The sequence below is a fragment of the Galeopterus variegatus genome, unplaced genomic scaffold (assembly GCF_000696425.1).
Source record: "Galeopterus variegatus unplaced genomic scaffold, G_variegatus-3.0.2 Scaffold2149, whole genome shotgun sequence".
Classification (NCBI taxonomy): domain Eukaryota; kingdom Metazoa; phylum Chordata; class Mammalia; order Dermoptera; family Cynocephalidae; genus Galeopterus; species Galeopterus variegatus.
The window spans coordinates 1-16,791 of record NW_007728260.1 but is presented as its reverse complement, the minus strand read 5'-3'; the positions used below and the strand labels follow the sequence as shown (position 1 = coordinate 16,791).

General features: G+C 33.5%; 1 protein-coding gene across 1 annotated transcript in view; it reads left to right on the top strand.

The window, feature by feature from the left end:
- IBTK (inhibitor of Bruton agammaglobulinemia tyrosine kinase) overlaps window positions 1-16,021 on the top strand; it is a gene marked incomplete at its 3' end in the record, with an annotated part of 50,912 nt that extends 34,891 nt beyond the window's left edge. The window contains exons 16-21 of the mRNA XM_008580736.1: window positions 5,218-5,319; window positions 7,496-7,613; window positions 9,823-9,883; window positions 10,496-10,587; window positions 12,196-12,308; window positions 15,873-16,021. Coding sequence (XP_008578958.1) covers window positions 5,218-5,319; window positions 7,496-7,613; window positions 9,823-9,883; window positions 10,496-10,587; window positions 12,196-12,308; window positions 15,873-16,021 — 635 coding nt within the window. The remainder of the gene's footprint in view (window positions 1-5,217; window positions 5,320-7,495; window positions 7,614-9,822; window positions 9,884-10,495; window positions 10,588-12,195; window positions 12,309-15,872) is intronic.
- Between the last annotated feature and the right edge of the window lie 770 nt (window positions 16,022-16,791).

Here is a 16,791-nt window from a genome sequence, read left to right as displayed (position 1 = left end):
CAAGATGGTTTTGGCTATTTTGAGTCCCTTGCATTTTAATATGAATTTTAAGATTAGATCTTCAATTTTTTCAAAAAAAGGCAGCTGGGTTTTTAATAGGGATAGCCTTGAATCTGTAGATCAATTTGGGGATTATTGCCACTTTAAGTTTTATAACCTGTGAACACAGGATATTTTTTCTATTTATTTGTCTTTACTTTATGATGATTTTCGTAGTTTTCAGTGTAAAAGCCTGCACTTTCTTTGTTAAATTTATTCCTAAGAAATTTTTGATGCTATTTTGAATGGAAGCGTTCTCTTAATTTCATTTTTGGATTGTTCTTTGCTAGTATTTAAAATTACAGTTGATTTTTGTATATTGATCTTATATCCTGCAACCTTGCTGAATTTGTTCACTAGTTCTTATAGTTTTTAGTGGATTGCCTAGGATTTTCTGTATATAAGATCATATCATCTGCAAATATGAGTGATTTTACTTCTTCCTTTCCAGTCTGGATGCCCTATATTTCTTCTCTTTCTTTCTCTTGCTTAGTACCCTGGCTAGAACAATCTAGTACTATGTTGAATAGAAATGGTGAGAGTAGTGACCATCTTTCACCATTAATTGTGATGTTAGCTGTGGGTTTTTTGTAGTTGCTGTTTTTCAGGTTGAGGAAGATATTTTCTATTCCTGTTTTGTGAAGTGTTTTTGTTATAAAAAGGGGTGGGATTTTGTCAAATGCTTTTCTGTGTCTCTTGAGATGAGCATGTGGTCTTTTGCCTTTATTCTATTTTTGTGTATTACATTGATTGATTTTCATCTGTTGAATCATCCTTTAATTCCAGGGATCTTCTGCTTGGTTATGTTGTAAAATTTCTTTTTTTATGTTGCTGGATTCAGATTGTTAGCATTTCGTTGGGGAATTTTTGCATCTATAGGGATATTGGTCTTAGTTTTCCTGTGATGTCCTTGTCTGGTTTGAGTGTCAGGATAATATTGGCTTCATTGAATGAGTTGAGAAGTATTCCTCATCTAGTTTTTGGAGAGTTTGTGAAGAATTGGTGTTAATTCTTCTAAATGTTCAGTCAAATTCACCAAGGAAGCCATCTGGTTCTGGCCTTTTCTTTGTGGGAAGTTTTTTTGATTACTAATTTAGTCTCTTTACTTATTGTAGGTAGGTCTGTTAAAATTTCTAATTCACTTTGAGTCAATTTTAGTAGTTTGTATTTTTCTAGCTATTTGTTCACTTCATCTGGGCTATCTAATTAGTTGGCATAAAAATCTGTTCATAGTCATAATATTCTTTTATAATTCTTTTTATTTCTGGAAGGTCTGGTTAAAGTCACCTCTTTCATTCCCGATTTTAGTTATTTGGGTTTTCCCTCCTTTTTTCCTTGGTTATTCGAGCTAAAGGTTTGTTGATTTAGTTGGGTTTTTTTCAAAGAACCAAGTTTGGGTTTCATTGGTTATCTTTATTGTTTTTTTATTTTTTTGTTTTATTTATTCCCAACCTAATCTTTATTATTTCTTAACTTCTGAATGCTTTGGGTTGGTTTACTCTTTTTTTCCCTAGCTTAATGTGGAAGCTTAGGTTTTTGATTTGAGATCTTTCTTTTTCTTCCTATTTCTCGATTATGCCTTTTTTTGTTAAATAGGTATTTTCTAATGTGCTCTTTTAATTCCCTTCTTGTTTCTTTTACTGTATTTATTTTAGTTATTTTCTTAGTGATTGTTCTGGGGATTATAATTAATATCTTAATTTAAAACAGTCCTGTTTGGACTAATACCAACATAATTTCAATATTCAAAAATGTTCCTTTATAGCTCTCTTTCCTTCCTACTCTATTGTCATACAAATTATATGTTTATATATCATATGCCCATCAGCACACATTTTTTATTGCTTTATGCAGTTGGTAAAAAAACAAGTTACAAAGAAAAAAACTCATTTATACTCTCTTTTTACTTATCTATGTAGTTACCTTTATTGGTTTTCTTTATTTTTTTATGTGGATTTGAGTTACTATCAAGTGCCCTTTCATTTCAGCCTGAGGTACTGCCTTGAGTATCTCTTGTAGGGCAGGTTTACTAATGACAAATTCTCTTAATTTTCTGAGTCTGGTAATGTCTTAATTTCTCCATTCTTGTAGGATAATTTTGCTGGATATAGAATTCTTGGTTTACTGTCTTTTTTCCCCCACTATTATGAATATGCTATCTCACTGCCTTCTGACCTCCATGATTTCCTTTTTTTTTTTTGTCTTTTTTACTGACCGGTAACGGGATCTCAACCCTCAGTGTCGTGCCCGTACCGGGGACCGGCAACAGGATGGCAACCCTCGGTGTTGCGCCTGCACCGCGCTCAGCCAGTGAGCGGGAACCGGTCCCCACATGGGATCCGAACCCTCAGCAGGAGCGCCGCCGCACTCCCAAGCAGCCTGCACCGCGCTCAGCCAGTGAGCGGGAACCGGTCCCCACATGGGATCCGAACCCTCAGCAGGAGCGCCGCCGCACTCCCAAGCAGCACACTCTCCAGTGCGCCACCGGGCCGGCCCTGACCTCCATGATTTCTGATGAAAAACCAGCTTTCATTGAAGATCCCTCACATGTGATGAGTTGTTTCTCTGTTGCTGCTTTTGAGATTCTGTCTTTGTTTTTATCTTACAACAGTTTGATTATGATATTTCTAGATGTGGATGTCTTTGAATTTATCCCACTTGGAGTTTGTTGTGCTTTTGGATGTGTAGATTCATGTTTTTCATCAAATTTGGGAAGTTTTTAATAATTATTTCTTCAAATATTCTTCCTGCTCCTTTTTCTCTTTTCTCCTTCAGGGACTCCCCTGTGTATCTTTGGTATGCTTGATGGTGTTCCACATGTCTCTTACACAGTATTCATTTTTCTTCATTCTTTTTTAATTTCTGTTTCTCAGATTGGATAATCTCATTTGACCTTTAATTTCTATCCCTTCATTTATAATCTAGATTTTATGAGACATTATCCTCAAAGTTTCTTTTAGTTTTTTTATAAATTGTTTCCTTTAGTATTTTGAACATATTTTAAATAGTTGATTTAAACTCTGTCTAGTAAGTCCAGCATCTTGGCTTCCTCAGGGAGAGTTTCTGTTGGTTGCTTTTTTTTCTATGTGTGAGCCATACTTGCATCTTTTGTTGCATCTCTGCTTATTTCATATTTTTTTTTGTTGAAAACTGGACATTTAAATAATGTGGCAACTCTGAAAATCAAATTCTCCCATATCTGCAGAGTGTTCTTGTTGTTGCTGTTTGCTTAATGACTTTCTGAACTAATTCTGTAAAATGTCTGTTCTTTGTTGTGTGACCACTGAAAACTCTGCTTGGTTAGTTTAGACGTGGGCTGATAGACAGAAATTTTCATAAATGAATGGAACCAGTAAATCTTCTAACCATTGTCTGTGGGTTTTCTCTGTGTGTTGAGGACATACTGACAATGGTCAGGAAGGCATTTTAGAACACTGCCTTGGCTTTTATTTCCTCGTTCTGTAGAGCCTCAACATAAGCTATATATGAGAGTTTAGTGCCTTCTCAAGTCTTTCCTGGGCATGTGCATAGCCCTCTGCATATGTACGGCTAGATTTACAGGAATATGTTGGAACTAGATATCTATGTTAGTCTGCTCAGGCTGCCCTAACAAAATACCACAGACTGAGTGGCTTTAACAACTGAAACTTATTTTTTCACAGTTCTGGAGGCTAGATGTTCCAGATTCTGTTCTGGCAGGGTCAGTTTCTGTTGAGTGCTCTTCAGGCTTATACACAGTGCCTTCTTGCTATGGCCTCACATGACCTTTCCTCAGTGCATGTGTGTAGAGAGAGAGAGCAAGCAAGCTCTCTAGTGTTTCTTCTAAGGTCTCTAATCTAATTACATTACAGTCCATTCTTATGACCTGGTTAAACCTTAATTACTTCCTTAGAGACCCCATCTCCAAATGCAGCCACACTGGAGATTAGAGCTTCAACATGAGTTTTGAGGAGAATATAAACATTCAGTCTATATCAACATTTTATTCCCCAGCTTTTCTTTTTGTTTTTTGATCTGCTGCTTGTTTGTTCCAACTGTTATCATCATCTCAGACAGCCTCAATGGTAAACAATTGCTGCTGATTATTTTCAATAAATGCACCTGGGAAAGGCTGTTCTCCTTGGGCATGCTTTGAGTCAGGTCAAGTAGAGACAAGCCCTTCTAGTAGTTTCCAGGGAACTGTCAGACAGGTCAAGTAATGACAGTTCTTTGATAATGTTGCTCCACAACTGTTCTGTCTCCTGTGGTGGCTGCTAGGCTACTCATTTTCACTATGATTGTGGAGCTTTAGGTTTTCAATACTGCTATGGAGGAGGGGAGAGGAGGATCTGAATAGGAAAAGCTTACAGTGTCCATCCCAAATCTCACTGTTCTTAGCAAGATTCAGCCACTTTTCTTAAATAAACACTCCTCAGTTTATTGCAAGCTTTGGCTGATTTCTAGAATTCTGAAAAAATTTATTTTGACAATATTCGGCAGTCTTTACATTGTTTTTGTGGAGGTGAGCATTTTCAGAAGTTCTTAGTCTGTCCTTCCCAGTGACTTCATTCTTCCCTCATTTTTTAAAACCATTTTAATTTTTTTCTTTTCTTCTTAATCCTTTTTTCTCTCTTTCTTCTTTTCCTTTTTTTTTTTTTTTCTATTTATGTTATTTTGGTAGTGGCTCAGGGGTGTTGTTTAAAGTTAATAATAGTACTTAGGATAAGAAGTTATCTAAAATTAAGGAACTCCTACGTATAGTTAATTTTTTTATATGACAGATTTTGTTTTAAATAAGACAGACTAAGAGCATTATTTCTCTCCCCCCATGTATATATATTTTAAGTGTGATGCTGAGATTTGACTTTCCCTTCTATTCATTTCAGAAATGTTTCTCTAACAGCATGGGAAATTGTAAGCAAGTCAGGCATTCTAGTAGCCTTCTAGACTGAAATGATCAACTCAAATTGGCCATTTTATGGTCCTAGTATGAGCCAAGGCATTTTGGTGTGTTTTTATCAGCCTTCTACCAAAAAAAGGTAGAAATATTTTGATATATTTACTATTTATCATAGTTGCCATTCTATTTAGAAAATAATCATAATTCTATTTTTCCTAGTCTCTTAATTACTTAAGATTTTTTTCTAGGTAAAGTGTTTACAAAGTAATGAAGAGTGATGCTTGTTTTCTTTTTTTTAGAATCTCAAAATGTGGATTTTATTTGTAGTGTTCTTGTGGTAGCTGATCAACTTCTCATAACTCGATTGAAAGAGATTTGTGAAGTAGCACTAACTGAAAAATGTGAGTAATTTTGAATTAGAATATTAGTATATTTTCAGGTTTATCCAGGATTACTGTATTTTATTGACTTTATGATGCCATTTTATGGTAAAATAAGACATTATTTTTTTGTACCATGAAAAATGTCAAAGCATTTAAATTATTACGTGCCATCATTTGTAAGCAAAGTCTTATCTCTGAAATAAGTGAAATAACTCATCTTAGAATTGAATTATATTAGTTTTTACTGAAATGTCAAAAAACTTTGAATAAAGATGGTGTCAAATTTATTTGTGAATTTCAAGAGTAAGAATTTGAAAATGGTCTTGGCCATAACTGTTTTTAACTACCCATTTCATACTATTCACTGGAATTTTTATGTAACTTTCTCATTGATATATATCTGAACAAACCACATCTCTTTTCTCTCAAACTGTTATTTCTTTCTCTGTTCGTTATTTCAGTTAATTGCCTGATGGTCCTCCTGAACACTTAACTTTAAAATCAAAAGTTATTTTTTATTGGTTACATTGTTTCTTGCACCCAAATTCTTTTAGATGCCAAAACTGATTTATCTTAACAGTGTTGGTTACATTTTACCCACCTTTTGATTCTCATTGTCACTATGCTAGTTGAGGTCAACAGTTATCTATCCCTTCTGTGTAGTGTCATAGTAGTCTAAATGCTTTTTCTCTCTTCTCTTTCTCTTTCTTTAATCTTTCTATAGGAAGTAATTATGTCTCTCTCCATTTAGATACTTTTAATATATCTAAATATACTCTAGAATAAGGGTTAAATTTCCTTAGCTTGACATGAAAGTCTTTTGGCTTTCTAATCTTATATTTGTTCTGTTTCATTGTTACTTCAGGAAGTGTAAAGGGATTTGCCGTCAAATTTGTCTGATTTTTACTTAGCTCTCGTGTCTTATTTCCTCACTTTTCTTGAACACTGTGGACTATCTTCTCCTTGGTTATCAAAAAGAGAACAACAGCGCCCTGATCTCTTTTTAAGCAAGAAAAGGAAAATATATTAAAATAAAGGACACAGTATATAATATGTGTAAAATATACATATAGGTGATATTTTTACTTGTTCAACTGACTTTTCTGGCCTCCCTTAGATATTCTTTCTTGGCCCCTGCTGCACAGTTGTTTTTACTTATGAATTCTTTGATATTTCCAGAACCTAGCAAAGGAAGGGTTCTCCCAAAATTTGGTGTCTAATTATTGGGCAGATCCTTGATCCCAACTCATCAATTCTAAAGAAACCTTTATATAATCCAATTTTTTTTCATTTTTGTGAGATGTAAGACTGTGTTCATTATTGGTTGAAACTTCAGGTTAGTCAGGAATGGGGTAGAGGCAATTATTGACTGCATTTGCAACTTTTGACAGCATAACACAGGAGAAAGAAAAAAATGGAAGAAGATGTAGAAAATAGCTTTATTCTTCTGTTGGCTGGCACTCAGAGTAACTAAGAAAAAGAGTGGAGGAGTCAGGAAGCTAACGTGACATGCAACATAGGTAGAATATTTTGGTAGGGTCACTAGTGAAAAAGGACACTTCGTATAAAAAGTTACTAAGATTGTAATTAAATCCAGAATCTTTTGCACAATATATCAGATCAGATCTGCACTGGCATGAATAATATTGCGATAAGATTTAGATGTACTTATTTTCCAAATATACATCTATATTTATGTATAAATATACCAGCATAAAATCTGATAGGTAACTCAACATTAATATATTTTATACAATTATTTCATCAGTTCTCTTAGTCTTAAGAATATCTTTTTTTAGTTTTATAGAAGAGAGAATAACTACTCCATACTATATAAATGGAAAGGAAAATTGTTTATCAATGAAAGTTAAAAAATCTTTTCGGAAAATGTTAGGTGGAAGATTGTCAATTCTTAGCAAACAGCTTTTAGATGACACTAATGCCCTTTCTGTATTTTGTTTTGCTTAAAATTTCTGTGTATGTGAGCTTATGTTTTCTCATAACCAGTATTTTGAAATTACTTTGGTGTATTGGGATGGAAATGAATTCCATATTTGGTTCAGTGTAAGTTATTTTTGGTGAGAAAATACTTTGTTTTTCTTGTTCTAAATATTGTTACAACTTTAGAAATAAGTATATTTTATTGGCTGTAGTAACATGCCTTTCATCTAATTTTGTAAATCTTCCTTTGTAGTTACCCTTAAGAATGCTGCCATGCTACTAGAATTTGCAGCAATGTATAATGCTGAACAGTTGAAACTGTCTTGTTTACAGTTTATAGGACTGAATATGGCAGCTTTACTTGAAGCAAGGTAGGACGGGTACATACATTAAATAATTTGCAAAAGGAGATATTTATATGTAAGAGTGGATATGTTAGTAGTTTAAAGGTGAATAATGATGTTTAATTGGATGAAAAAAATTTGATAAATGCTAATAACTTAGGAATCACAGACATTTTATAATTAGAGGGATCTTGGAAAAATTTCAAATGTTTTTAGCAGTGACTTTTTTAGTGAAATAAATATATACATTTATTTTTAAATATAAGGTCAAAATATTACATTTACTGACTATAAAGTGAATGGTGAGAAAAATGAAGCTGTTTTGGTGAATGAAGTAATTTGAGATTAGAGTTCTTGGTGTCACTTTGTAGTTTAAGACTATATTATCCAGTTTATTTCTGTATTTTGTTTCAATAGTAATAATTACAACTCCTACTTAGTGCTTACTACATGGTAGGCAGTATCTAAAAGTATTACGCAGAAAATTCAGTAAATTTTCATAAAAATCTTGTGAAATATATTCTGTTAATATATTCATGTTACAGATGGGAATACACAGGAAACTTTTTTTGTCCTGCAAAGAATTGAGAAAATCTTTATCATACAATTATTATAAATGGTAACAGTTTTTAATAACTTTCAAAGTCAGGATGATCTTTGTTAAACTAATTCCAAAATGTGACTGAAATAAGGTGTTCTACTATGTTTTGGAAGTGAATAACTTCCTGACTCTAACTAATTGCCAGTTAGGGTTCAATTTAGAGAAAATTCTTCTGCAGTTTCAGTCTTTGTTATTTTGTGAAAAATGCTTTGAAATGCAAATTAATGTTATGCGATATGAGATAGTGTCATTTAAAAATGCCTCTGATAACTTAGTATGAGAAACTGGTTAGATTTTCAGACTGAATTGAATTTTATTGCTGATATTACGTTAGTAGTTCTATTTATAGAAATTTTATTACCCTGCATTGCCAAATAATCTTGTTCCATTTGTCGTAGAAGAATAAACAAAAAACTAAAACAAGCACCAACTCTTACCTAAGATATGATACTAGAACATGATGTATGACATTACTTTCATTAAACTATTATGTTGTGACAAGTGTGCCAACTGAGTCATTTAATTAAGGAGAGCATCTGCTGTGGTGATGTCTTATTTGTATAATTTTACGTGAGTAAATACTCACAACTTGAATTAAAACAAAGATTTGTACAAACTTAACCATTGTTAATTAGGGATGTGTTTGCTAGAAGTGTAAATAAATAAGTTCAGAGATGTCAGGAAAAGGAGGGCTGCACCAAAATTGACTTCGCATCACAAGATAATGCATCAGTTATCACTAAAGTGTCGAACGCTGTTATGATATAGGTTTTAATATGCAAGTTGTTTTGTATTAGTTGTAGAAATAGTTTAGAATATATTTTAGAATGTAAACTTTGGTTTAAATGTTCACTGGTACCTTAAAGTACCTCTTTGGAACCTGAGAGATCTCTGAAATTTGACTTGAATGCAACTGATCTAATCTAAACCTTATTTTAGACTTGAGGATGCTAAGGCCCGAGAAGTAAAGTGAGTTGCTCAGGGTTATGGAGGTAAATGGTAGCAGTGATAATTCTAGATAGAATCCAGGTATCCCAATACTTAAGCCATTGTTATGTCAACATAGCATTCCTTCTGTAGTTAAAGATGATAATATGTGGAAAGGTTGGAAAATGAGTACTTGCTGTTTCGTTGTTAGGGAAAAGATTCTTTGTACACTTATTCATGAGTTGATTGAGTTTTATTCAAGATATTTGTCTAATATGTTTGCTGTTTATTCAAAATACATAATGTATAAATACACCTGTGAGGACACTTCAAAAAGTTCATGAAAAGGGGCCGGCCCCATGGCTCACTCGGGAGAGTGCGGCGCTGGTAGTGCCAAGGCTGCGGGTTTGGATCCTATATTGGGATGGCCAATGCGCTCACTGGCTGAGCGTGGTGCAGACCACACCGTGCGGAGGGTTGCGATCCCCTTACCGGTCAAAAAAAACATGAAAAGATTCTTACTATCTTTTAATTCTGTTTTTCCACAAACGTTTTGAAGAACCCTTGTATTTCCAAAAAGAAATTTGTAGCAGCTACTATATATAATGCTTAGAAAATAACTTTGGGGGTTTTTTTGCAATATGAAATGTGTGTACATATTTTAAAATCTTGACAGGTCTTAAGATAGAATTTTGTGTCCTATTTTAGGTCTCTTGATGTTTTAAGTGATGCTGTTTTGAAGGATCTTTCTGTATTTTACCGAAAAATGGTAAGGTTTATGTTTTTTTGAAGATTTCAGCAGCTGTAATGTTACCATCTAAAGCAGTATATTATATCAGACTTCTCAATGGAATAATTTCCTAATGAATTCTAATGTATTAGGATCTTTTAAAAGTGAGGACATAGGATTTCTTCACAGATCTCACAAATAAATATGATAATCAAAATTGAAGATACTTAATAAAATTAATATCTGTTTTAATTCTTTATAAACGAGAGTTCCTGAAAGCTTCAGAGAAAGCATCAGGACAGTGCAAAAACATGGATTCACATGATCCCCAAGAAATGGATTAATCTGTAGTTAATAATAAAGTGGAGTTTTTTCCAAGTTTTTTTGGACAGTTTTATGGAATAGACTTTTTAGTAAACTAATCAGATTTTTCTCTTCTTATAAATTCATCCCATGTAGAGACCGGTCCGCTCACTGGCTGAGCACGGTGCGGGTGCAACACCGAGGGTTGCAATCCCGTTGCCGGTCATGAAAAAAAACAAAAAGGAAAAAAAAAAAAAAAGAAAAATAGCACTAAGAAAATAATATAAATCTTCCCATGAACATTTTGAAGTACCTCGTATAACTTCGTATAATGTATGCTATACGAAGTTATTACGAGATGGACCAGATATTAGCTATTTGGAGAAAGAAGATGGAGATAACTTTTTGAAAGAAGAAACAAATATGGAACAAAATTATTCGTAAGCTCTATTTTTGTTTTGTTTTTCTTCCTTTCCTTCCTTCCTTGTTTCCTCCCCCATCTACCCCAGTCTTGGACACTTGACACTTTTGTACTGATATCAGAAGAAAAAATTGAGCAATTCTGACATGAGAAGTATGAATTTATGTTCATTTTTAGCCTTGACATAATACAGGTAAATACATAATTAATATTTATAGTCTAACAAATTTAAAGTATAAATATAAAAACAGTGTAACCTTCAGGTTAAACATGTTTGGTTAAATAGTGTATTTATCTTAGTACCTCCCTAAACTTTGCCATGATTGCAGTTAAAAAAAAAGGCATATTGCACTGCAGCAGAGAGAACAGGAAAGGAGCAAACAACAGTCAGGAGATGTTTTGGAAGTTAGAAAGTGGGTGCCAAGTGGTAATGACTTAGAGCAGAAAAAGCTAAAACAGAATTCTGGAAATGCTTAAGAATTAGTGGTACCACATTTGTGAAGACTAGGGTGAATTAAGGAACATTAGATCACTGATCCCTTTTTGAACCCCATCCAACCAAGTGATTGCCCTGCCTCCATTTTGGCAGAAGACTAGAGATTTGACCTCTGGAGAGATTGAACAAGAGAGGTTGCAGAAAGGAGTGCACCAGCCATAGATGAGGTACTATTTTCAAAGGATTCCTCTCTAGAATACCTGACTATTTCAACAGATACAACCTGTAGTGAATGACATTTGAGGTCCTCTAACAGAATATCCCAAGATCTACATAATCCCCCTGTAGTGAGTTGACCATTTGGCAAGCCCTGCATAGAATTTTTAATCAGCAGTTTAGGCTTACTTATCAGCTGTTTGCAGAATTCCTTTCCTCTTGCCTGGTAAATGACCTGCTAAAGTGAAATCTTTGGGTGTTCAGTTCATTTACTACATATAACCAGCTGTGTACCTCATTGAAAAACTGTTCTTGAATTTCAGAGATGTCCTTTTTTTAAAATCCCTTTTGTAGTGTTAGATAGTATTTGCAATATTTGAAATTTATGGATATCTGACTTAGGTGTATGACATGCTATTATGTTTAAAATTATAATAAAATTAACATTGATATAAATGACTCATGTTGTCTTCTACAAAACAATGGTATTCACAGCTGACTTATGTAACTGGATAAAATATATTATGAGGTCTGTAATTTTTAGGTAAGACAGTTGTGGCCCTCAGAGATTTTATTTTCTTTTTCCTGCTTAATAGTACTTAATTCAGGGCATTAAGCATTCTTAGAAATGCTTTAAAAAATTACCACCAAATATTTGTAGTTCAAGATTATAGTTTGTAACAGTTTGTGTATATATGTACAGTATTTTACTTTTCAAAGTATTTTCCTCTATACCATTTTGTTTCTAACTTTCACAGAAATGTTAGGGTAAGAACAAGTAATAGTATCACACTGAGATCCAGTGAAATTAAGTAATTTGCTCAGGACCACAGAGATAAACGTGAATAGAGGGTATATACTTTACATAGTTTCTATTTGACAAAAATGCTGTGATTAAAATGCATAGTTCTTCTGCTGTTTCATCTCTAACTCAATTCATTTTAAAAATGATTTTTTATGTTTGCTTTTTCCTAGGGAAACTATGTTCAAGAAAGCAAAAACAAAAGCTAAAAGGAAGCCACGTAAGCGTTCAGATAGTTCTGGAGGTTATAACCTTTCAGATATTATTCAGAGTCCACCATCTACAGGTTAGTGAAAAATGTGTTAGCATATATTTCCAGTTCTAATCTTTGATGTCTCTGTTCATTATCTAATTCATTTAACATGCATTACATAATAATATATGCCATCTGCTGGGGCTACTGAAATAAAAAATAGTTCTTATGGAGGCTGCAGAAAATGGTAGTTTATTGTGATAAGTACTCCCATTGAAATTTGCTTTGAGAGCACAAAAGAGGTACTTCAGCTGGTCTGAGAAGATTGGGGAACATCTCTTAAAGGAAAGTGATGCCGAGCTGGATCTTGAAGAATTAAGTGAAGTTAGTCAAAAAAAAGGAGGCAGATGAACATAGTAAGCAAAAGGGGGCAATATGTTCCCAAGCCCGAGGCAAAAGAAAGAACCCATTTCCTGTGCATATACTGTAGTACCCCCTTATTTGCAGTTTTGCCTTCTGCAGTTTTAGTTACCTGTGGTCAACTGCAGTTCAAAATATTAAATGGAAAATTTCATAAATAAATGATTTATAAGTTTTAAATTACATGCCATTCTGAGTAGGTTGATGAAATCTTGCACTTCCAGCTCTGTCCTGTCTGGGATGTTAGTCATCCCTTTCCTTCAGCATGTCCACCCTGTATACGCTACCTGCCCATGTGTCACATAGCAGCCATCTTGCTTATCAGATCAAAAAAACATAGTATATACAGATGCTCATCAACTTACAGAGCTAAATGCCAATAAACCCATCATAAGTCAAAAATATTGTAGGTTGAAAATGCATTTAATACTCTGATAAACTCACCATAAAGTTGAAAAACTGTAAGCCAAACCACTGTCCAATGGCATAGTGAGTTAGATGTTGGCAAACATGAGAGATACTATTGTTATGTCAATTTAATTCAAATATGTCAGTGCCCCAAGCAAGATGCCATTCATGCCTAGAAGCAGATTATAATCTAGTAGTAGATTATAACACACTTTATTTATATCTAGGCTTTTGTGTGAGCCTGTTTGAAAGTAAAGGTTATGTAGTTTTTCTAAAATTATTTTCCTGTTTTTACTTTGAAAATCGTTAACTTACTGAAAAGATGAAAGAAAAATACCATGAATACTTGTCTATTCTTTATTCAGATTTATTCCTTTTACCACATTTGCTTTTTCTTGCATGATCTCTTGCTTGCTGCCTCCCCTCACCCTCCAAGCATTCTACACACACACATATATGTGTGCGTGTATGTGTGTATTAATTAGAGAGACCTTTTTTTTTTTTTTTTACTGATCCCCTTGGAATAAGTTGTGAATATCCTAAGAATAAGAATATTCTCCTAAAAGTAACGATATTCTTCTGTACAACCACAATAGCATGAATGAATGAATCTCCGAAGAATAAGAATATTCTTCTGTACAACCACAATACCATTATCATACCTAAGACAATTAACATTGTCTTAGCCTGTTTCGTTTTAACCTTAAAAAAAAAAAATCTAGTATCACACTGACTTTGCGTATTAATACCTCTTTAGTCTCTTTTAACTAGAACAGTACCCTCCACACCTTTTTTTTGTATTGTTTTTTCCGAAGTTCAGGCTAGTTGTGTTATAGACTATCCCACATTCTAGATTCATCTGATCTAGATTAAACCTTATCAATTTTTGACAGTTACTTTAGATAAAGCATGAAGTGTGACTAAAATAATAAGACTACATACAGCAGTAGCTTTCAGAAATGGTGGATGTATTTTATCTATAATGGTAAGACATAACCTGTGCGATTTCTATTAACAGTAATTTCATATTCAATCAACTCCATATAAGTGACTTATATGGTTGATGGTTGATATAAGTGACTTCCTCTCTAGAATACCTGACTATTTCAACAGATACAACCTGTAGTGAATGACATTTGAGGTCCTCTAACAGAATATCCCAAGATCTACATAATCCCCCTGTAGTGAGTTGACCATTTGGCAAGAAAAAGGAAAAAAAAAAAAAAAAAAAAAAAAAGAATCTTAGCATTTCAGAACTGAAGTAATTTGTCCCATACATTAAACCTGAGGAAACGAGCTCAGAAAACATTAGTGATCTGAGGTAGTGACAAAAAGAAATAGAATTTACTTTCTTGATTCCAGTTCCGTGTTCTTCTTGGTATACTGTTCTTTCTGTGGTCAAAGTAGATAATGGTTAAAAGATTAAATTTAACTGGGGGCCAAAAAGACCTATTATGGAGGAAAAGTTGAGTATGAGACAAATTTCATCAAAGACAGTTGAGTGAAGGCTTAACATTTGTGTTGATTCTTAAAGTTAAGACAAATGACATTCTGTGAAACTGTTTTTGACCAAAACTAATTGTAGGCTGCTTTAATCATCCTCTTTATTTTCTAGACTTATTTCTAATTGAGTTTTATGAATGTTCCAGTATTAAAAATGCTCTCTGAGATGGAAATTTGCCAGTCTTAAAAATATACAAAAGATATGGGAGAAAAATTTTTGAATATTAATTCCGAACTATTTTAACAGTGATAACAGCAAAAGAAGCATATAGCTTGTCAAGATCATTTACTTTATTTATTTATTGAAACATAATTGATTATACATATTTGGGGGTACAATGTTGACTATCATAATTTGTGTACAATATATAATGGTCAAATCAATATTATTAGCATATTCATTATTACAAATTGTAATTATTCTTTGTGTCCCTTACCCAATTTCTCCCTAACCCCTCTCTGCCTCTCCTTTTCCCATCTTTAGTAACCATGGATTTGTTCTCTCCTTCTGAAAGTTCAATTATTATTGTAGTCTTTTTTCTTTCTCTCTTTCCTCCTTCCTTTCATTCCTCCCTCCCTCCCTTGAAACTTATCAGAAGTTTACTTTGTACTCTGTGTTTGAAATGATTCTTCTATGCTAGTGAACTTGGATACCAGGTATGGCATGGAGTCAGGCATTTAGCTTGCCTAACAGAAGAAATGGTATATAAATTTGCTAACAACCCTCTTGCTTCAAGTGATACGTTAATTAAAATAGCTCTGAATCGCCAGAGATTTTTTTGCAGAAGAACAAACTCTGAAACAGGCTACAATTGGCTTCTGCAGGATCGTTTGCTACTGGGCCAGTATGCTGGCTAAATAAGAGACAATAAGGCCACAGTGGTTCCTCCCACACAGAATGGAGCCTGTCTCCTTTGTGTGGGTACAGAGACTTTTGTGCAAGAAGACAAGTTAGAAACAGAAAGGGTTGTGGGGAGGAGGTCTGGGGTTTATTAACTTTGTCTTCTTTATCTTTTATGGAGGGAAAAAAGTTCTCAATCACTTCTTAAAGCAGATCCCAAAGAACTGTATTCCTCAGGTTCATTGTGCAATTGGCATGTAATTGTAATGAATAAAAATAATTTAGAATCTCCTTCATTTCAGTTTTTCAGTTTAAACTATTTTCTTTTTTCAGTTAGCTTGAATTATTAAGATTTTGTTGCAGCAAATACAATTTAAATAGTATTAAATCTGGATAAATCAAAGCATTTAGCTATTTGGTTCATAGAATATAATGCATATATGTTTAACGCGTATGTGTTTAAATATATTTTTTTCATGTTTTAGGATTATTAAAGTCTGGTAAGACCAATTCTGTGGAATCTCTTCCAGAACTATTGACATCAGACTCTGAAGGAAGCTATGCGGGAGTGGGTAGTCCTAGAGATTTACAGTCCCCTGATTTCACAGCAGGATTTCATTCAGATAAGACCGAGGTTGGTTTTTTAAGCACTGCTTCCTTATCTTCAATTTTTAGGTCAATAGACAGTTTATCTTTAGTTTTTCATTATTTTTGCTCTAAGTTTAAAACACTCTGCTGATTGGTTTATAAGAATGTATAACTGATCACACAATTTATGTAGTGTTCTCTCAAATTTTCATAACGTTTCTAGTTTTAGAGATTTAATGGCATTTTTGACCATTATTTCTAATCTTTTTTCTGCAACAAAAATATAATGTTGATGTAAGATATTGTAATACTGTATATATATTGAAAATCATATTTATAGTTAAATTACTGAAATATTTTTTGTGAAATGTCACTTAATATTGGTCAAAAATTGTCTAGGAAAATGATTTTGAAAATAAGCCTAATTTCAAATTCTCCATAGTCTCTTTCTTCCACAGAGTTAACTGTAGCAAAACAAGCTGGAATGATTGAGTTCATCTCCTAGTACAGACATTAAAGCTGCAGGATTCCTAGTCCAGTCAACCCTGAGGGTGTGGGGGGGAGTGTATATTTTAGGCACCTCTTAACATTTTATTCCATAGTTGTTAGTCTATAGGGGGAAGGTATATATCTAACTTATTAGAAATAGAGTCATTTTTCTCTAACCCCTACACATCCACAAAACATATTGGAACTTCTAGGAATTTGTGAGACAATAGAAATTTACCCTTTCTTCTTAGAGTCTTCTAGGCCCCAAGGATTTATTTATTTTTTAAAATATATGGTAGAAATATGGGGGCAATTCATATTCTCACA